This window comes from Ammospiza nelsoni, chromosome 13 (assembly GCF_027579445.1).
Source record: "Ammospiza nelsoni isolate bAmmNel1 chromosome 13, bAmmNel1.pri, whole genome shotgun sequence".
In the NCBI taxonomy this organism is placed as follows: domain Eukaryota; kingdom Metazoa; phylum Chordata; class Aves; order Passeriformes; family Passerellidae; genus Ammospiza; species Ammospiza nelsoni.
This window is the reverse complement of record NC_080645.1, coordinates 7,880,001-7,901,771: the sequence shown is the minus strand read 5'-3', so window position 1 is coordinate 7,901,771 and position 21,771 is coordinate 7,880,001. Positions and strand designations below refer to the sequence as shown.

General features: G+C 38.2%; 1 protein-coding gene across 2 annotated transcripts in view; it reads left to right on the top strand.

Annotated features, from left to right (window-relative positions):
- URI1 (URI1 prefoldin like chaperone) overlaps positions 1–21,771 on the top strand; it is a 41,200-nt gene that overhangs the window by 4,771 nt on the left and 14,658 nt on the right. For both annotated transcript variants that reach the window (XM_059481593.1, XM_059481594.1), the window contains 3 exons: positions 6,678–6,712; positions 10,664–10,742; positions 13,103–13,238. In XM_059481593.1, the coding sequence (XP_059337576.1) occupies positions 6,678–6,712; positions 10,664–10,742; positions 13,103–13,238 (250 nt within the window). The remainder of the gene's footprint in view (positions 1–6,677; positions 6,713–10,663; positions 10,743–13,102; positions 13,239–21,771) is intronic.

Below are 21,771 nucleotides of genomic sequence, written 5' to 3'. Positions count from 1 at the left end.
AGACCCTTGCTCAAAATTTTCATTAATGATTTTGTGAGTTGTCCAGCTGACTTAAATTTGAACAACTTGTTAATCCTTTTGTGTGCACTTTTTTCAGTTCTTTAGCTGTTTTTGGGTGGCACGTTTGTGACAGTGCTTAGTGAACTGGGCTGGAATGCAGCTTAAAACCAAACTTTATTATTGACCTTTTTGCCCCTTTTTTTTCCTCCCTCTTTCCTGGACCATTTTTCATCCAGTGTGGATCCCTGATGTGGTTACAAATGTCTGTCAGCAGATCGTGTCAGCTTTGGGAGGATGAGGCAGTGGAGCTGAGCGTCAGGAGCCAGGGAGGGATGATGCTGAGTTTACTCAGGACTGTGGCTGGAAGCTGAAGCACAGCCTGCAGCTATGTCTGTGAGGCAGGTGTCACAGCTCATGGCAATTTAAAGCCAGTTAAGCTTAGGTTTTGCTAGCAGCATAGTTTTTGTACTATAAACTCCATCAGAGCTTGCAAAACCTGCTTGAGATGTTGGGCTGCTTAGGTCACAGGAGTTCTGTGCCTGTGCTTGCCTGCTGCTCTCTGGGTCCCTGAGCAAGCCTGGCTGTGGTGTAGCCACACAGATACATTTACCTGACCTCAGCTGAAATACTAACTTTGGAGTTCCTATCTTGTCTCAAGATGAAGTTACAGGACATGGACGCTGGCCTGCTGCCAGTGAAGGGTTGGACCTTACTCTGGGTGCCTTGCTTGCCCCACTTAGGTGGTTTGGAGGCAGTGGAACTCACTCAGCAGAAGACATCCTGCTGCCCATGAGGTGTTTTGCTGTGTAGAATTTTCGAGCTCCCCAAAATAATTTAGGTCAGAATTTAGTACTTATTTATTGATGAAGAATAGTTATGTACTACTTTTCCTGCAAAACTGCAAGACTCACAGGTGTGTACACAATTAATAGAAAAATAGTAGACCTTACTTGTTTTCTTGTAAAGAAAAGTCAAAATCATGGCTATATTTATAAGATTTTTTACTTTAGGAAAAAATGTTTGCCATGATTCAAATTTCTTTCTCTCTTTTCCTGCAGTATTCTTCCCAAATGCATTCCTTCAAAAGGCAAAAGTTGCCACCCAAAGGGGGTTTTATGTTAATAACTTGTTGGAATGTATCGTTTTTGAGTAATATGATTTAATAAATGAATATGAGAACTCAGAAGTGCTTTCTTCCTTTTGCATTAGATCATACAGTGTGCCAACAGACTGAAGAATTTTTAATAGTTTTATTTCATTTTTTGATTGAAAATGGGGCTCTAGGAAAAACAATTGTACAAATGTTAATTCTGTCTTTCTCCACCAGTGATTGCTGTGTTCTAGGCAAGTACTGTGTAGTTTCCTAGAGGAAAAAATGAAAATTCATTTTAAATGTTTATTTTTTCTGTAGCTTGTTACATCCTTGTTACCAAGAGATGATTAAATATTTGACCACCCATTAGTGTTCTGTAATGTAAAGTGGTATGTGAACTGGTAATTTCATGGGTAAAATTGTAGTGTTTGGGGGTACAACAGGGAAATCTCATGCATGAGTTGCATGGCAGAGAGGGTTTTGATACTGCAAACATTTCCAGATGGAGGCAGCTCATGTGCATGTGTGAACCACAGTAAATACTTGAATGTGGAATATTTAGCATTTAGAGCTGTGCAGAGTTGGAGTCACCTGGAGGAAGTCAGTAAAGGAAATGATGTTTGATTTACCATGAGCCTTGCAGACATGGATCTGCATTTCAGGAAACCAGCATACACTGGTGGAAGGTTCTGAACAGGACCTAGATTGAAACAGAGATATTTTTACAATCCCAAATGGCAGGGACAGTCTCCTGAAGGCAAGTCATTGGTTTTAGACTTTATTAGACCCTTACTTTAATTACCACCTCATTACTTGCTTTGCTTCTACAAAAAGTATTCCATACTGTCATTTTTCCCTAAGTAACTGGAAATGTGATTGAAAGGGATGTTTAAAGTGAGACTAATTCAAGATTAAATAGTCACAAATTATATTATTGCTACATGTAAACAAATTACTTGCATATCTGATTTTATTCAGATTACTTTTCAAGTGGTAAATAATGCTTTATCACTTATATAGTGCTCTTACATCTTTAGAGTGCTTTTCTCACATTAATTAATCATCATTAAACACTCTGAGGTGGGTAGGTTAATACTATTATCCCCATTTTGCAGATGAAGAAATGTAGACTGAGAGGTTGTGATTTGCTCAAGGCCATATAGAAGAACAGAATCAGAGCTGGGATTAGATCTGTGTCCCCAGCTTCTAATTTCAGAAGACCAGCCAGATTGTCAGTCACAGTTTTGAAGCAAAGTGCTCAAGTGTGCATGTAGAACCAGCAGACATTTGTTTGGCCTAACTTGCAACTTGTTTAAAGGGGAGCTTTGCTTTTGTGCCGTGCTTCACATTTCCACCTTCATACTTGCAAGTGTGGAAGTGGCCTCTCATTCATTTAGGATCTCTTCCTAATCTGATGCAACATTTTTATTTTCATCATTTTCATTGAATTTAACTTCCATCTCAGAAACTTAAAAGTTTCTAATTCTCTGGACTTGAACATAGCTGCACAACTCACACAGAGCAGGTTCAGCATTGGTGCCCCAAACTGCCTGCAGGTGATACCAGGACCAGCTCTGTTACTAACAATTTTCACAAGCTGAGACATAAATAAGGTTCTGACTTGGCAGCTTGTTTTATTGCTGTTCAGAAGGGATGAGGGAGAATTATCCTCTCTGTGCTGAACCCAGCACCTCTGTAGGCAGTGTCCAGCTGCTCAGTAGGGAGAAACATTCACTGGCATGCCCCCCACCTTGGAGAAGTACCTCAATAAGAAGAGACCTCCTTGTGCCACCACTTTGTTAATCAGAAGCACCACAGAGAGTATATTCAGCTGTTAGTAATGGGAGCACCTGCAGAAGTAACAGATCAGGAAAAAATAAGGTGCAGGAAGGAAGTGCCCTTGTACAGGAGGGTGAAAACCTGCTGAGGTGATGTGGAATAGGTTGGAGACCCATGGCACATACAGGTAAGGATCTGCTTTGCGCTGCAGCATCCTTTTCACCTGTGCTCATTGCCAGGGAAGTGTTGGAAGTGACTGCAGAGCCTGTGAAGTGACTGTGGAAGTGACTGTGGCTGCTGAGTTAGGAGCTCTGCCTTCCCCTGCCAGCCCTGAGCAGAGTCAGTGGTTGTAACTCACCCTGCAGAGTCAGTGCACTGCTTTTTCAAAGTGCTGCTCACTTGAATTCATGGAGGAGATTTTGAACTCTTTGATTGCAAGATGATGGAGAAGGTAGTGTATAAATAGATAGGGAAGGGAGGATGTGTTGCAGAGAGAAGGAATTCCCTGTCTTTGCTCAGCTGATGAAGTCCTTGGCTGGATGAGGAGCTGCTGGGGGTGATTTGGAGTCATTAGCCTGCAGTGTGCCCTGGGATCACACTGCTGAGCTGGAGCTGGGGACACCTGGGGACACCTGGGACGTGAGCACAGGTCTAAAGCTGATCCTCGTGCTCTGCTTGTGACACCTACAAACGAGGGATTCCCTAAAAGCAGCAACACAGGCAGCCCTAGAAATAGCTCAGGCACGTAGCAGTGGGAGCAGAGCAAGCACATCATCTGCTGCAAGGGTTTGGTTTAATCCAGCAGGGATTTGTGCCTCCCCTGTCCCCAGGGGCTGCAGTGGAGCTCCCAGGTGTGGTTCTGGTGGGTCAGGGGCTTGAGAAGCACTGCATTTTAACAACTGGCTGTTGGTGAAAAGGAAGGAGACAAGATACTTCCCTATTTGCTTTCTTTTAAGACTATGGAATATGTTTTCTGACAGTGGATCCTGTTTTAATAACCAGACCCACGATTAGATAATGTTAAGTCTGCTGCAAGAGTAGTTTAATAAATATTTTAGTATGCAGATAAGCCACTGATAACCATGTGCATTCACAAACTCATACATTTTTATGCCTAAAAGGGGAGAATTCAGAGTTTGTTGATACTGCTTCCCTATGATGCCTTAAAAGTAAAGCATATTTGGTGGCACTAGCTGTCCAGGTAAATTGAACTCAAGTGGATAAACAAGCAGGTCATTTATTTTATTTACCCTAAAAGGGTTTTTCATTCTTTAATTGTAACTCTGGATATAAATTATGTGTGGAAGATAGACTAATGATTTTCCTGTGTTTGATTAAAGGCAAAAAAGCAAAGATTTGTTTATATATTTATCTATTTGTTTCTTTGCTTTGATAAGACCAGTTGTTATCCAAACAGTGAGACTGACCTAATAAAGGTCATATGCATAATTGATCTCCATCTGTTTTTCAATATTTATTCTCTCTATTCTTTAATAGACTTCAGTTCCAGAAGTGCAGCCTGCAACATTTTTAAGGTGGTATATTTTAGCACTTCTGTAAAAGGTCTCATTTTATGCTGGCCTCTGAAATGAAAAGGTTTGTTGTTGGTTCCACCCTTTGGTATCCCTTCAAGAGAGATTATATCAAAGAAGAATTAAATTAAAATTGATTGGTGTTATTGATTTTTCTCTTTTTTATTTATTTTTTAAGGGGGATAAAGGGTGATGGAAACAGCATATGCCCCTATGCTGTTTTGCTGATGGACTGTTTCTTAAAAACATAAAAAGCATATGTGCCCAATTTACATATTTACTAATTAAAAAAGCTTCCTGGAAACATTAAGTAGACTATCTTCTGCAACCTTTAACATTGTGGCTAATGGATATAGCCTGGAAATTTTCATAGAAGGTCCTCTAAATAATGTAAATGATTATGAATATGTAACTAGTTAATATGCAGCTACGAAAGGATTATCATGTAGAGGTTAATGAACATGCTGCTCTTATGGTTTGCAGGGCTTTTCTTTTTGTGCTTTCAGCTCACTTCATGCATGGAAAGTCATGTATTGGGAATGGAAAGCTTCCTGTCTTTTCCATCTCCATCTGTAATGGGGCAGTTAAATGGAAACTTTCTTAAAGGATTTCATAAACATTTTTGTATGCTAAATTATGTTGTGTACTTCACATTCACTGCCAAATGTGAAAGGATGAAGGATGTGGATAGAATAGGCTTGGACTCCTCAACTTGTTAGTGAGGGGCTCCACTGTGCCTTGGCTTTGTTACCAGACAATTTATGTCTCCTGCAGAAACTTTACTCTTAAAATGGGCTTCATATTAACAATATGAATTAGATTTCTGGCTTGATGTCCTGTACAAGTCTGTGTATTTACTCTCAAGCTTAAAAATAGTTGCCTTGCACATTAAGGAAGATATTTTGCCAGGCATTTGATTTGTAGGAGTTTAAAGCAAATGATAAATTTAAACTTGGCTTATGTGGGATGAGCTACCTGGCTGACTTTCCTGATGGATTATGAAATAACATAACCACAAATGTAAAGCTGATCCTTTTCGTTTAAGGACTTTGCTCTGTTTAAAGAATTATTAGCTCACAAAGTAGTCCCATTTTTTTTATTCCTGCATGAGTAGGAAGTGCAGGGTCTGAGATCTGTTGAGCAAAAGCTGCACATATGCTAACAGAAAAAAAAAAGTCTTTCATTCTGTTGTTTGGGGAAAAAAAAAAAAAGAATTATCTGCTCCAGTGATTTCAGTGGTACTTGAATGTATGTTATTGTTTTCTCTGCAAATTTTCTCATTAATTGCTTTCAAATGTTAGCATTATTTTGGCTATAGGAAAAACGAAATTTGTAAAAAAAAAATCTAGAAAATGCTTATATTGAGAAGCTGTCTAGACATATTTAACTGCCTCATGGCTTCATTGCATTTCATATAATTGAATGAAATTGTTTGTGTTGTATTTTTGGTAACTATTATTCAGAGATCAGAATATGTTTTGAAAGACAAAATCTCCATGTAATTGTGGCAGAGAAGGTCACAGGTTTCAGTATCCTGCCTGTTTGCTATATATACTCTAAAAAATTGCAGTTAAAAAAGATAAAAGTGTTTAATTTTAACAGTGGTAATTAAGGCCTTTATTTTGTGAAGAGCTTTATTTTGTAAATTCTTTTGGATCTCTTGGGAAAGCCTGTGGCATAAGGGATTAAGTGAAATACCTTTTTTGACACCCAGAAAGAAAAGATGCCAGCAGCCCATCATGGTGTCAAATACCTATGTATTTACACAGGACAAAGTTAATTTGGGCTTTTTCAAGTTAAAGTGGCCAGTGGAGACATTTGTTGATGTACTGATAGAGAAAAAATGTTTTTGGTGCTGTGAGATTCATTTGTTCTGCTTTTTAATGACTGAGTATGGGAGTTACATTGATGTCTTGTTATAATTTATGTTGTTTTCTTATTCTGCAAACGTAACACTGAAAATAGATCGGCAGACTGCACAAACTGCCACTTATCTCACATCCTGTGTCACCTAATAGTTATGGAGCAGGTATTGTACCGAAATAAGAAGTGAAAAGCTGTGATTTTTTCCTGTGGTTATCACTCTGCATTAGCCTGTGATAAAGTGTGCTGCTTAAGAACGACCATTCACACGCCTTTGCCCTGACAAATAAAAATGTGGATGGAGGCAACACCAAATCTGTAAAGCTCCTGTTCTAGTTTCTGATGCATTGACATTGCAGCTGTGTGCTTAGCTTTGTTTTTTCATGAGTAGTTATCTGTTTTAATGACAGGTGGTCACTGGCTGCCAAGAAAAAATCCAGCACTGGTAAGTAAAAAAAGTCTACATGTCTAAAATACTGATGACTAACCTAGTTATGTTTGAGTAAAGTATTGCTGTTTATTCTGATGGGAGTCAAATCCTGCTAGCATGTTTTGGGGATTAGAGTTAGTGATAGCTCAGAATTGTTGCAATGTGCTCTCCTTAAAATATATTTATTTCTCACTGATACAATTAAATTACAAATACAGTGAGCCTCAGTGTTTATACTTCTGCCTTAAAAACCTATCTCATCTGTCACTTTTGCCCAAGTAACCTTGTTGGATGAATGCTTAATCTGCTTGAATGGTGACAAGGTGCTCCCAGGGTAGAATTATTGTTGTTTTCTAACTATGGAGCAAGTAAGGAAATTCCACTTGCTCCCCTCTGTGTGCTGAAACAATGTGGAAAGTAATGTTTTGCTGATACCCCTTCCCAAAAGCAAAGTACATGCTAAATCTTCATTTTTAATACTTTAAATAAATGCTTTCTTATATTAAAAAAATTATCTCTGGGCATTTTTTCTCTGTTGGCAATCTATGGTTAATAGAAAACATACCTAGTAAATAATAGTTTTGTATGGCATCTGAGGAAAATGTACATTTAATGGTGAATGAAATCTTATATTATGAGTTACTGTGAGATATAACAGTTGATCTTACAGATATCAAATTACAATATATCCATGCTGTGTTTACCATGATTTTACTGAGAGAACAACAGGAGCTGTCTTGATTATTGTCTGCAGGGTTATTGCAGAATCACAGCAACTGCCCCTTTAGTGGTGAGATTAAACCTTTGGTTATACACCATCAAGCATATAATATTTTAAATTTATTTTAAGAGGCTTTTTCTTCATGCCTGAAAGATCTCCAAGCAAATAATTTATATTTAGTGTGTATCAAATGTTTTTAGTTTAAATGCACATAGGCTGCAAGCGCTGGATAAGAGGAAAAAAATCAAGGCAATCTATACACATCATCATATTAAATTCTGACTATTGGCTCGCAAAAATAATCTAAAACTAATATGTTTCATTTATGTTTAAAATTCAGAGGCTGCATTAATTTTCAATAAGGGAAATATTGAAGTGCCTACTGGTGCTGCTGTGGTGAAGGCAGGCAGAATATCTCCAGCAGTTTCTCAGGAGCTTTGCAGTGTCTGTGCCTACTGGCTCCCATGTGAAATTCTGCATGTGCATTCTTCCACTCAGACAGGGCTTTTCAGAAATAAACTATTGACAGAAAGCTGCAAAATTTGAACAGATTTTTGAGCATTTGGAAAATTGTGACAATTCCTTTCCTTTTTACAAGGGCTGAGGTTTGTGGAGTGGCCTGGGAGTGTTGGTGTTGGAAGAAGGATTTGCTCCTGTGCTTGCTTTTGTGCAAACTCTGGCAATGACCCCATGAACTTGGGGGTTTTGGCCACAGAACCTCTAATGAAAAAAATAACTTACTGATTTATTTTATATAGAAAAGCAGTTTGTATAGCATCCATACAATCTTTATTTCATTAAAAAAATTAAAATTTAGTACTCTTATTTAGATCTTGGTTGTGCAAGAGCTGAGTGCTTTTGTTTCAACTGAATAATTTGCTCATGTAAGACCTTTTAAGTGGTCAGTGACACAGAAGGATGTTGAATAGAATTGGGTGAATAAAAATAGGGTCTTTAAATGCTCAGCTTCAGTATATTTCCATTAAATTATTTTCTTTTCCATTTTTCAGTGCACTTTTTGAAGTATATTTCTAAAGCCATGAATCCAGTAATGGGTTGGGTGTGGGATTAGTAGCTAGACATGCATTTCCCCTTCCAGGGACATGTTCAGAGCTGGAGTCCCAGTATTCCTCCTCCCTCTTCCCTTTGGTTCTTCGTTGCTTGTTGTAGCACTGGCACACCCCAGTGCTTGTGAAAGCATCAGCCGTACATGAAGAGAGAGCTTCCTTCCTTAAGTAATGCTGTTTGAGGCCAATTATTTAAAATGATCAATTTAAATTTCCTTTATCTGCATGGCCCAGTTCGGGATGTGACCCCACTCTTAGGGATGGCCATGGTGGAGGTTTGCTCAGCAAAGGGCAGCTGTCCCAGTACAAAAAGCAGGATGCTTTGCTTCTATAGTAGCACAGCTTCTGTGGCAAGTGATTTCTCCTGGCCCTGATCAGATTATTCAGTTACATGCAGCAGTCAGACCTTAGTGTCTTCTTTTCAGGTTAATGAAGAAATGTTGAGTGACTTTCAGCCATGAAATGATGGAAATGTTTAATCCTGCTGTGAGGGGGGGATTTTCATGCCAGGCTCTTCCCACGGAGTCTTCTCCTGCACTTGAGACATGTGCCAGGCCTGGTTTTTCAGTGGCTGCTTGGAGTCCATTTCTCAAATCCAGTTCTTCTGAGGCGAAGGCTGGGTTCTGTAAATAGCATTAAGTAATTGATTGTTATTGTTGACACCAAGTTTTCATTCTATTCCTTCCTCCCCCAAAACATCTCAGTGCATTTTGCTAAGATTGATGAGTTTGTCCTTCTTTGAAGGAAGTGAATTATGTTTTCACTCTTATGTGGGCAAGGGACAGAAAGACTTGCCTAAAATGTCTGGCAGAAATCTGCTGTCAGAGCAAAGCAGAAGCAAGCATCTTTTGTAAATCAGTTCTGTGGAATATGGTTTTAATGTCCAAGTGGCATAAAAACCTAAATTCTTTTTTTCAGGATGAGTTCAACAACTTAAAATAGGTATAAAGTAGGGTGGTTACACCAGAGTTCAACTGTGAAGCAAATGACTCAAACATAAGAGTATCAGATAATTTTTCAAAATGAATGCTGAAAAAGATTTCACTCTGCTTATGAATCTAAGAAAATCAATAGTAATATTTTGAGAGTTGTGTTATCAACTATGACATTCGTTTTTCAGCACATTTATAGATTGCTTTCCTGAATCATCCTCAGAAAACCTGTAATTTGCATCTTGGGTCAGCATTGTTAAGTGTGCTGCTCTGTGCTTTCAGTTGCCTTTTATTGCAGAGTTTACTACCATATATATGTTTATTGTTTTGAAGTACAAGTAAACAATATCATCAAAGCTGACATTTATATGCCAGCTACTTCATGGAGGAGCTGATTTCTGACCATCTTTAGAATGGCAGGGGTCCATTAAAAGACTTTTTCGGACAAATTTAAGTACTTAAGAATGCATTTACAAAAAAAGGCTTTTTTAGAGGGAGCGTAGTTGCCTTTGCACACAGTAAAATCCCTGCAGCCACCGAAACACTGTTTGTTGCAAGTCCTGTGGAAAGCCAGGTGTCTGCCTTGGGAATGAATTCCTTGTCCCAGTTCACCAAACTATTTCTCTCCTGGGTAGCAACATGTAGCATGAGCCTTATTTACAGTTTAGGTGGAGAAGTATCAGAAGGGATGCTTGAAGATGTGACAGAATCCTGGTGGTTGAGCCATCTTTCAGGAGTCTTGACTCTTGATAGGAATACAAAGTTAATGGGAAAATCAGAATTAATTAAAATTTTGGTCATTTATGTCAGCTCAAACCGAGGTCAGTGTATGAGCTCTGTATTACAAATGATAATTTGAAGAATTTGCCTCTTAAAAAGCATAAACTGGATTTTCAGTTCTTTTTCTAAACATTGGTGGTGTTATAACTTGGGCTTGAGCATGGAGTGAGATACTCCAAATCCAAGTGAAAGAACTGCTTCTTTGCACCATGAAAAATTCTAATTCTGAACAAGACATGCACAATCTAAAATAATCATTTACCTATCTTAATACACATTATTAGAAAATCATCTAGCTATTATGTTTGTCATCCCATGTCTTTTAGAAATGAGTTATTAATCTGTCAGCTGTATGTGTTAGAGTAAAACAGTTCATTTTTCTGTAGTTTTGTTGTTTTTTGATTTAGTAGCAGAAAACCATTAACTCTTTAGCTGTGAAATTGAACCAACTTGAATTTGTCAACAGGAAGAAGGTGGAGAGTGATTATGAGGCTCTTCAGGAGCGACTGCAGACATTGCCTGACAAGTTGTCCTACGATGTCATGGTATGTACATGGCAGAGGTCACACAGGAAAATGGGCTAAAACTGTTAAACCTGGGCTGCCTGCACTGGCGGTGAGGTGTTAGTCAGGTTGCAGTACTTAATAATGTTACATTTGTTATGATAATAGTTAAACCTTTGCTTTTGTTTCTTTCTCTTTTCTTTGAAATCCATTATAAATTACAGTGTTACTGACAACTGAAAGCTGATGACATAAATGCTTAACACAAAACCTGACATGTTTGATATGTAAATCTATTGTACAGAAAACGATAATTATGACTGAATTATGGTACTTAGTCATTTCCTGAGAAGCAAGTGGCTGTAGTATTTCCTGATTCATGGAAATAAACCCTAGAACATTGATTTTTACATAAAAAGGTGCTGCTAATTTTTGTTCCACCAATCTTCCCATTGACATAGCGATCTTTTCTGGTGCTCTGAATCTTCCCTAACAACTGCACAGTTCCCTGCGTAAAATTTGCCCTGATGGCTTGCACTCACTAAAATTTTGAACAAATTGGCTTCTCTTTCTCTTTTTTTCCTCTTCCTTTCTCAGGTTCAACTCAAGATACATCCTTGAAGCCAGGGAAGTTGTACTGCACATAACTGAGTGGCTGATTTCAGCACTCAGTGCCTGACTGCTGTCTTCCTTGGGAGCCTGGCTTAGATACAGAGTTGGGTTTTTAGTCAGACAATTTGGAGTACATTTCACCATGTGGGAAAAGGGAGGGTTTCCCATTGCTGTGCTGGTGATACAGCTCTGGTTTTTGTGTAGAGTCCATTTCTCATGTGTGTATGTGTGGCCACATGATGTAAGACATAAAGATTGTGTTGTTTCAAAGCATAGAAACTCTGTTTTTAAAGAAAGCTAGATAGTGCTTATGCTTAGTTGAAGCAGCAATGTTAACTCACATCTGTTACTTTAAATGTATAGAAACAGTTCCTATCCTGTTAGCCAAATATTTTCATATGCTTTTAATTTTGCTTAATTTTGCTTTCATCATTTTGGGGGAAGAGTGAACAGGCAGCTCATGCAGTCTGCTACTTTAAAACCAAGTCAGGGAGGGCACACGTGTATGAAAAGCACATTGTGCACAGTCTTAGAGTCAGGGTCCTGCCTGCTGGAGAGCTGTTTCCAGCACTGGGACATGGAAGAGAGGGAAGATTGCTTTCCAGGGAGACAGATCCAGTAGGCCAAGTGCTCTGCTTCAGCACAAACAATGAGAAAGCAAGTGGCTGTGCTGAGGAACTGAGGAGGAAGGAATAAAGTAGAGGGAGCTGATAAAACCATCTGACATAGATCTCTTTTTACCCTAAAAAGAGAGAGGCTTGATGTGGATGTGGACTTTATGCCACCTCCATTTTAGATGTAATTTGATTTTAGTTTCTGAATTTCTTTACGATTGAAGCCCAGAGGCAGCCAGGCAGTGGGCCTGGGGTCACAATGCCAGGGCAGGGTCAGGGGACAGGGGTAGGGGTGGCCAAGGCTCCTCCTCACCCAGAGGACTTGCCCAAGCACTGCCTGTAAAATTTAGGCAGTAGAAGATGTCTTAAATCATAAACCCAGTGTCCTGGATGTTGCAATGCTTGTTAAAATGGGGGATTCACATTGTAGGAAGCAGATGTTAAGTTCTAAAATGTGATTGTCACCTGTGTCCTCCTGCCTGAAGTGTCCTGCTTTTATCTGTTGTCCTTAGCCTGGAGAGCAGTTAGAGGGTGAGGGTTGCTTGTGGAGCGTCCCTGGGAGGTTGAGGTTTGCAGCCTGGTGAATGACCCAGCAGAGATTAAACATTCTGTGGTCCTGCTGGGAGCCCCAATGTCTTACACTGGAATTTCTGGGTACTTAGTATTAGCAAAACAGATTCTGAGAAAAGCAGCTCATCTTTGAGTTGATCATACCTATTTATTTCAAAAAATATTAGTAAATATTTCAAAATAATTTAGTGATTATTTAAAAAAATAATTGCTAAATTATTTTGAAATATTTCAAAATAATTTAGCAAAGCTAATCTGGCTTTTATTAGGAAATGGATGCAGTCTGCATATAACTCAAATAATTTGTATTATCAAGGTTTGTATGTTCAGATGAAGTGAATTTGTTTTGCAAGTGAGCATTCAGCTGTACTATAGTTCTGTGTCACAAAACAAGTTGTCTGGTGAAATTCAAGTTTTCAGATTTTGTAAGTACAGTACAAAATTCAAATGGCTCTGATAATTTGAGTATTTATGATGGGTTATTCACTGAATAGCTGCTATGGAATTAGTATTTTTATAAAATCTGTGGTTTATTTTTTAAAAAATTTAAGACATGTATGACTTGCTAAGTTTTATTTTCATTGGTAATGTCTATGTCTTTGACAGGTACCTTTTGGTCCTCTTGCCTTCATGCCAGGAAAGCTTGTCCACACCAATGAAATCACTGTTCTGCTGGGGGACAACTGGTTTTCCAAATGCTCAGCAAAGCAGGCTATTGAGCTGGTTGAGCACAGGAAAAAACGTATGTATGTTTCTGAACATAATTTAATGGTTAAAATTATGTACCTTGTATTAATATATAAAATTAGTGATATCTAGGCTGTACTCTTTTTTTTTTTTTTTGAGTGAGCTCACAAACAGAAGTCCCATTCAGGTGTAATATTAGCTTAGCACCTTATCTTCCATCCTTGCTTGAGACATGATTGGATATGTCTAATTAGGAAAAGAAACCTAACTAAAAACCCCCTTTCACTTTTTTTTGATGTAGCAAAGAGGAGAAGTAGCCACTGCCTTGTGCTTTTGCTCTTGGTTACCTCATTCCTTATATTTTGTTCCCTTGTCTTGTTTCTTATTTGTTTACTGCCTTGTCTCCTGTGTTTTGGTTGTTGTTGGGCTGTTTTTGTTTGTTTGGGTTTTTGGTTTTCTTTCTGGGTTTTTTTTTGGCTTTTGTTTGTTTGTTTGTTTGTTTGTTTGTTTTTATGGGTTTGAAATTTTTTTTGGCCATTTGGTTTTCCATTTTTGTCCCTGTCTCTGCACATACTTTGCTCCTGCTTGTTGGTTTTTATACTTGCTGCTCAGCTGCATTTCTGCCTCCTGCCCTTGATGTTCCTCTGGTGTGATCTCCTGGATCTCCCCAGGTCCAGTGCAGTTGATCACCACCAAGTTCAACTGCATAGAAACCCACACACCACGGGGGCAGATAGGCAATGCCTGGGCTGGTTTCCACCTCTTTGTAGCTGCTGCTGAGATCTTGGCTTTGAAGAGCCAGGACCAGAGCAAGAGCTGTGCATGGTGCACTTTGGAGCTTCTTTATGGTAGAAAGGAGGAGAACCTAAAATATTTGATGTAAATGGCAAGGAAGAAAAACCACAACAAAATAGAAAATAAAAAGGTGCCTATTAGCCTTTGTTGTTTGCTTCAGACAAGTATTTGAGTTGATTTTTTCATACTGGTTTACCTATGTACCTCCCATTCCTCAGTGGGTGCTCACTTCAGCTTTTTCCTGTGTATATCACAACTATTTACACTGAATTTTTGTTTGAGTGCAGCTATCCATGTTGCTGCTTGCAGCAGAATACCCTAGAGGTTCCCCATCTGAATAAGCTTTCTTTTCCAATTCTGTGCAGGTAGTATTAATGTAAAAAGACTTGAGGATTTTTTTATAAAAATTCATTCGCTGTATTACTTTAAGATACTCCTTTATGAAGAGCATTGCCAAAAGTATGTAATTTGTATTTTACCTATTATCTTTCTTAAGCTGGTTCTCCTGATACAACTTTGCAATTTTCTTTCTTACTGAACTGAATCTACATTATTTATTGTGACTCTTGTGAGATCTCAGGTCCAGATCTTTTTCTTTGATCATCTGCTATTTTTTTCAGTGCTGCAGAATACTTTTGTCACCTTTACATTCAGTGAAATCATTTGACCTTTGCATAGTAAGTGTTTGAACATTAAGTAGTCTGCTGGGAGACACACAATAAATACTGGATTCTTTCCTTTATGATCTTTTAAATTGCATTTAAAATGCAAACTCAGAAATACTAATTTCTTTCAAAGCAAAATAGTCATTGATGCTGGATATAAGCCCTCTGTTCAGCTGATAGTTCACTTCAGCTGTGTGATGGCTGCCAGTGGGAGGCTCCAAAACACTGGTATTAACTAAAAACTTTTTTTTAAGGACTGTTCTCAGTTTTAGATGGTAAAAAACATATTAGTACATATGCTTCTGAAAAAGGGTTACTTCTTTCCTAGATACCCTTTTGTCCCTTAAAAAATACAACTGACTTAAACACTTTAAACCATTTTCATGCTAAATGAATGCAACTTAGAGAATATTAGAGATTTTATTAGTTTGTTCTAAGGAGAAAAGTTATGTATGTGAAAGATCTGTAGGCCATTGCTATGTAATATGAATTGGCTGCTTGTGGCACAAATTTGCAAGACTGATTTTTGGCAAGTATTAGTTTAAAGTGTCTTTTGTGTGTTTATTGCACTGCAGTTACTTTCACAGGTGTGACTTCTGTTTTTAGTGGCATTTTGGGAGCATAGTTTACAGGGTGCTGTGTATTGGGCATTATCATTCATCACATTGACACAATGGGATTTGATTTTTGTACATAATCTTTTTGTTTTGGATGTAAATTCCAAGAGTAGGTCACACACTGGAAAAGGAGGGCAGGCTCACTGCAGGGGATTACACTGCCAGCAGCCCCAATGTCCTGCGTGCCAGGCAAGGTCCTGACAGGGCAAAGCTTTTTTAAGCATGTGTTTAAGGCCAGTGTGTACTTAAAGGCTTTGATATATAGGAATTGGGGGCTGAACAGAGAGCAAAGAGAGGCTCATGCTGAAATAAACCTGGCTATATTTGTTGATGGTTTGTTTCTTCAGTGACCTACATTTTTTTATCCGATATTACTCTGTTTAATTTAGATGGGTGTTTTTTTCATAACTAGCTGGTCAGATCTGTTCAGGTAACTGAAACAAACTTAATTAGTACAACCCTAGTAATTCAGTGCTTTAGCAGGAGGTAGGACTGTAAGGAAATAAATAAAGGACATTTTCATTGCTCGTTGTGTCTCTTGTGTCCCACTCTGCTGAATGGTGAGGAGTGGGAGAGCATCTGCTCAGGGTTCAGGCTGTCTGGGGGGACTGACTGTCAGGTAGAAAGGGGTAAGAGATTCCTAAAACAGTTTTGGGTGTTCTCCCTTGCTGGTTCTGGAGAGTTTTCCTGCTAGCCTTTGGCTCAAGTGTGGGTCTGTGTGTTGGAGACCTCTGGTCACCAGGGCTGTCCCTGCTGGCCTTGGAGCCCCCCAGTGTGTTACAGGTAATTGAATCAAAGCTCACAGGACATTTTCTTTACAGTTTGACTCCTTCTGTGCATGTTGGGTGCACACAAGAATGGAGGATGTGAATTTGCATGCTTAAGCAGCAGTAGTGCCAGATAAATCAAACAAAATCAGTGAGGATAAAGCCTTGGAAGTTAGGGGTAGCAGTAAGAGTGTACTATATATAAAAGCTTTAAATATTACTTAGTACTAATTAGGTCATCCTTTTTGCCTTAGTAGTTTTGTTAAATTTCCTTTTTAAAAGAGAATGAGTGAAAAAATGTTTGCTTCTGTGGAATAGAGAAATGCCCAGCCACAGTAGATTAATTTCTTGCTTAAAATTTATTTAATTGAAAGGAATAATTGAAGGGTGACTGTACTGAATTTTAAATGCACTTTACTGACATAGCTGTAGAAAGTCCTATTTTGGGGATACATTTCTGTTTGCTTAGCTTTTGATATAGATGCAAATTGTTCAGCACTGTGATTGGTTGAAATGTATTTGGTAAAATTTGGGACCGTCACTCATGTCAAATGTTACTTTTTCATCAAATATTGATCGTGTCTTCTTGAATAATATTTGAGTTGCAGTAGGTCTTTAATTTGCTGTGCATTTTTGTGACATTCTAGGTATTTAGTTAGTTCCAAAATAGTTAATAAATAGAGTGAAGTTTATAGAATTGCCAAGTATGTTTTTAATTGTTTTAAATTCATTGCAGTTCATTAAACCAGGTAATACAGATAATGGGAAACACTTCACACATGTGTTTGTGTGTAAAAATGTGAAGAAATAGTGAAGTAGATTAAAGGATATGCACACCAAATTCCATTAAAATAAAAGAAATTAGCTTTTTAAGTATGTCACAGTTTAGCACAACAATAATGCAATTGTACTTTTTTCTCCTACAATTATCTTGCTTAAGGTACTTCATAATATTTCTGTTCTCCTCAAGGCAAGACTGTATTGTCTTAGAATTCAAAGAGGGAATAAAGATTCTTTTTGTGAATATGGGATTATATCTTTTACGTGTTTGTGATGATATAAATTACATTTCTTCTCTATATCAGTAATCGCATTAATTCTTTAAGATGGGAAATTTTTCATTACAATAGTCCCTGTGGTAGTTACTATAGAAAGAAATTAAATAGATTTTTCTTGTAAATATTTGTGGATTAATTCAGTATGCTAGGTATTCCAAGTGTCTAAACATTTTAAAAGGTGGGAAATTAAAGCATGCACACAGAACTAGGAGTGGTTTTATTGTGTTAAAAATTTATCAGATAAAAAAAAAATCCCACTTAAAGGAGAATTGTTGAACTACTTAGCAATTGTGTCTTCAGTATATGTAAGAATACCCTTGCAGTGTCATGCTGCAAATGAATTCATGAAATGAAAATACTGATTACATTAACATACAGTATTGTGATAGTCCCCAATTGTAAATTGCAGTGTGTAACCCCTAATACAAATATTTGTGTCAATCAAAATTGACCGATAGCTCAGGATACAGGGTTTAAAAGATACCATTGTTTTAATGAGATGATCCGGGTGGATGAGGACCAGTTTGAATTTGTTCCTTATCAGCATTTCCAGAAAAAAAGGTTTTGTCTCCAGAACACATGATAGGAAGGCTTTCCATTTCCCATCTGTGAATGAGTGAAGCCTTTAGAGGTTTTAATGTTTTATCCAAGGGTAAAAATATCTTCCCTGATATTCTAAATAATGTAACACTAACTCATCTACTCACAGTTTTTGGGGTTGAGAACAAAAAGTACAGGCAGTGCTACAAAGAGATTCAGCTTTTGCTTTTCTATATTAAAAAAAATGCATTTTTCTGCTCTTTTTTTGCACAGCAGAGAATTCTGTTCCACTGTGCTTTTAAACTTTTTTTTTTTACAATTTTTTGCGATTATCACTTCTTAGTTTGATAACCTCCCTCAGTTCCTTCCTTACCCTTGTTAAGTTAGGAGCTGATTCGATGCAGTGCTAAGTGCTCTAAATTTGCTCTGCAGTTCCCTGGAGGTGTTTGGCTTCTCACAGGACCACAGTCTGGGTATTTTAACCAGAACACACTGGAACAAAGTAAGGAGAATAGACTCCTTTCTGTAAGTTCCATACTGTGATTCAAATAAGCCCTTACCTTTTTTATGATTCTTACTGGGCAACAGAGGAGTTGTCTGAATGCCACCCTCCTTCATTTAGGAGGAATTTAAATGTCTTCAGATAATTCTAGCAATTACATAGGTGTGTGAACCTAAAAGAGAAATGCATTGCATTTACTTAGTGTTCCTAAAGCCAAATTGCCTGTACAAATTTTTACAGAAGAAAATCCAAATGACTTTGGTTTTGGTACCAAGGGAACATGGAAAACAGAATGAAGATTGTCTTTAAAGGGTGAAAAGCTGCTGCACAAAGGGTTGGATTGCATTTTAAAGAACTGGTGCAATTGCTTTTATAAGGAATGCATTTACATGTCTTGTTGCAAGCAAAAAGAGAGCTTAAATCCATATATACAAAAAGTCATCAGGATTCTCTTTTCACTCTTAAATCCATTTCTAGAAAAATGAACAGAAAAGAATAGAAGAACAGAGAAGGGTGTTTTGAAAAGCTTGTATTAGATACTACTTTCTTTTTCTTACTTGTTTCAAGTAACCTGTGATAGTTTGCTGGAAAAATATTGGCTACAGAAAAATTCTGTTGCTGATTAAATATATATTTATTGAAAATATATTAAAAAATCCTCAGGTGATTGATCTACTTATGTAGACCCTATAAACTAAGAAAATAATGCACTTAAAAGATGCATAATTTCCATGGTGAGATTACAAACTACTGAGGTTCTGCCTTCAGGTTGTACCTCCTGCTTCTCTCACTGGAGGAACTGAGCCACTGTCAGTAACTGAGGTAGGTGGTTGTTCCTGGCCTGTATCAACACTCTGTGTATAAATAACTGTGTTTGAGACTGGTTATCTTCTGCATGTGAAACTGTTAGGCACCAAGAAGGTCTTTACTCTAAATCTCAGTTGCATACAGAATTCTTTGTTACACCTAATCTAAAATTTCTGTCCTGTCACCTATCCTCAAAGGAGATTATTTCCTGTGTTATATCCATGAGACTCCCCTGAAGACCAGGTACATTAGGCTTCAGCTTTGTTTCAGTTTGTCCTGTTTCATAAAATCTGACTTTTCAAAATAGATCAACCTGTTCTCACTATTCTTGTCTGTTCTTACTATTTAAATCCCAGTGTAACACACAGTTTCCAGAAGTAACTAAAATAATGTCTATGATTCCCCAAATCCTTATAGACAACACTCCAAGGACATTAATGTCAAACTCAGATAATTAAAATTTGTATCCAGCCAAGCTAATTAACCCATTAAAGCCAAAATGCATAGATGAGAATTTGTGTCAGTTTGGCATTAGTGCATTGTCATGTCGTGTAAAATCTGGCTTCGCTGGACTTCATTTCAGCAATATGAAATGTGTTCCCCAATTATTTTTTTTCCTCTACCAGTGAATTTGTAGCAAGCAGAGGGCTGCTTCTTAAAAATGACTGATCATGGTATAAGGAAATCCAGTCAAGTCCTTTCAGACTAATAAAGGAGCTGGGAAAGAATGATCTAAATGTAAAGAAATCTTGCTGCCTGTAAATATGAAAGGCTGCTCTGCAGAGGAAATCTACTTATCATGATTTCTGGTTTCAATACCTTTTTCTTTTGGTCGTCCAGGAGAACAGTCCTAGAGGCTCTGGGGGGTTATGGAACTGAACTATCTTTCCAAGTGGTTTAGCTGAGACATGTAAATAGGAACTACATGGGTTCACCTGAAAGCCATGTCAGACTTTGCTGAGATTATTGGATGTGACAAAGTTGGACAACAGCCTCTGGTTCAATCCGTCTTAAAAGCCTCTAAGAAGCTTAAACCACGGGGTAGTAAGAGGAGGAGACTGTGGAACCTCTCTTATTCTACCAGTATTTTATTGGGGGTCTCAATTAATAAAAACCCCTGTAGTTTGTAGTGACTTGTTCCTTGCTATTTCATATTTCAAAATTCAGTGAATTCTGTTGGAGGCTTTTAGAGTGTGCCGTGGCAAGTTCAAAACACGAGTCCCTGAGCTTGCCCTGCAGTTAGGTGCATGAGCCTTTTTCCAGGAGACCCCTTGTTTGCTGAGGGCCTGGCCAAGGGCAGGTTTGTGCTTTGGCCAGGCAGGAGCCTTGTTTTTCCTGTGGCAGGGGAGGTGTGAGCAGCCCAGCAGCCTGGCTGGGGACGCGGGCCCGGAGCATCAAGGCAATCCCAGCTGTCCTCTGTGTGCTGTGTGGCCTGGGGCAGATCGCTTAAACTGTCTGTTTCTTCATCTGTGAAATGGGAGAGAGTTATACTCACCTCCCTCGCAGGGCACTGGGTAGATTAGTTAATGCTTGTACAGCATTTTAAAATAAAATACTGTGTAACTGCTCGGTGTCCTCACCTAACGGAGCCAGGCAGCGTGCACCCGTCTGGGAAGCAGCATCACAGCCTGGTGCTCCTGGATGGCTGCTGAGCAATATTCAGACATGCAGGCAGGGAGTGAGACACTTGTGGTGGTGAAGAAACAGCTGGGCATCATGTTTACTATGAATGCGAGATAAAAAACACAGGAAAATTGGTCCCAAGTATGTATATGCTTATGTATACTGAGAATAGGTTCAAGAGCTGAAGGCATGGATGGGAGCATTTTGTAGAAAAGCTAGCACTGCCTCTCTGTTATTTGGACTGTGGAAGGTGTGTTAGACACCAAAAAAGCTGTGGGTGATGTTGATGTGAATTAACTAGCACTAATAGCTGCTCTATCTGGTGTAGGATGGAGTCATGTAAGGGGAGCAGGACCCCGACTGCACATGGAAGGAGCTGTGTCCTCTACTGGGTCTGTCTTGGCACTGCTCCAGACATCTCATACTTTTTTTGGAAATAATATTTCATGTAGGAGGCAATGCAAATCCATGGCTTTTTTTCAGAGAAGAATCTTAAGCTATTTCTTACAAACAGCCTGAGGAATGGAGAATGACTGCACATTTGACACATAGCTTGCTGTGTGGTTTAAAGGCTAATGCTTTTGAAATACCCTAAAAGTCTGAGCTTTGTCTTAGTGTTCCTTGTGGGAAAGGATGGACTTTGCTTGAGTAGCCTTTTCCAAAATACATAAATTTCTTTCTAAACTATTTACTGCAAGTAATACATTTTTAAGCAATTGTATTTGAGACAGTGTGAAATATCAACAGGGAAAAAAGCGTACAATACTAAATATTATAAAACTGTGAGAGTAATCTCACACACTTGGTGGTAGTTGTGTTTTGTCTTGACTGTTTCATGCATAATTCCCTCTCCTATGTGTGTTGAGGGGAGGAGGGATAAGAACCTGTTTGTAGAAGTGAGTCAATTAGTAGGTTTAATTTTTAAGTACAAGTACAAACTCATTTTGTCATGATTAGATGCATTTTGTAATAATTTTATGGTTATTATTATATTCTTACACATCCTTATCTGAAAGGCCTATCATTATAAGAAATGCAATCTCTGAAACATTTACAACTGTATACATTGCCAGAAAACTGTATGGGGAGGAGTAGCTGTGTATGTACTTAAAACTTTCTAGGATTAGCCCCAAGACCAGCAAGATACTTAATTAAATACTAAAATTAACAGGCAAAAGGAGAGTTAAGAGTAAAAATATGTAGAAATACTCTGA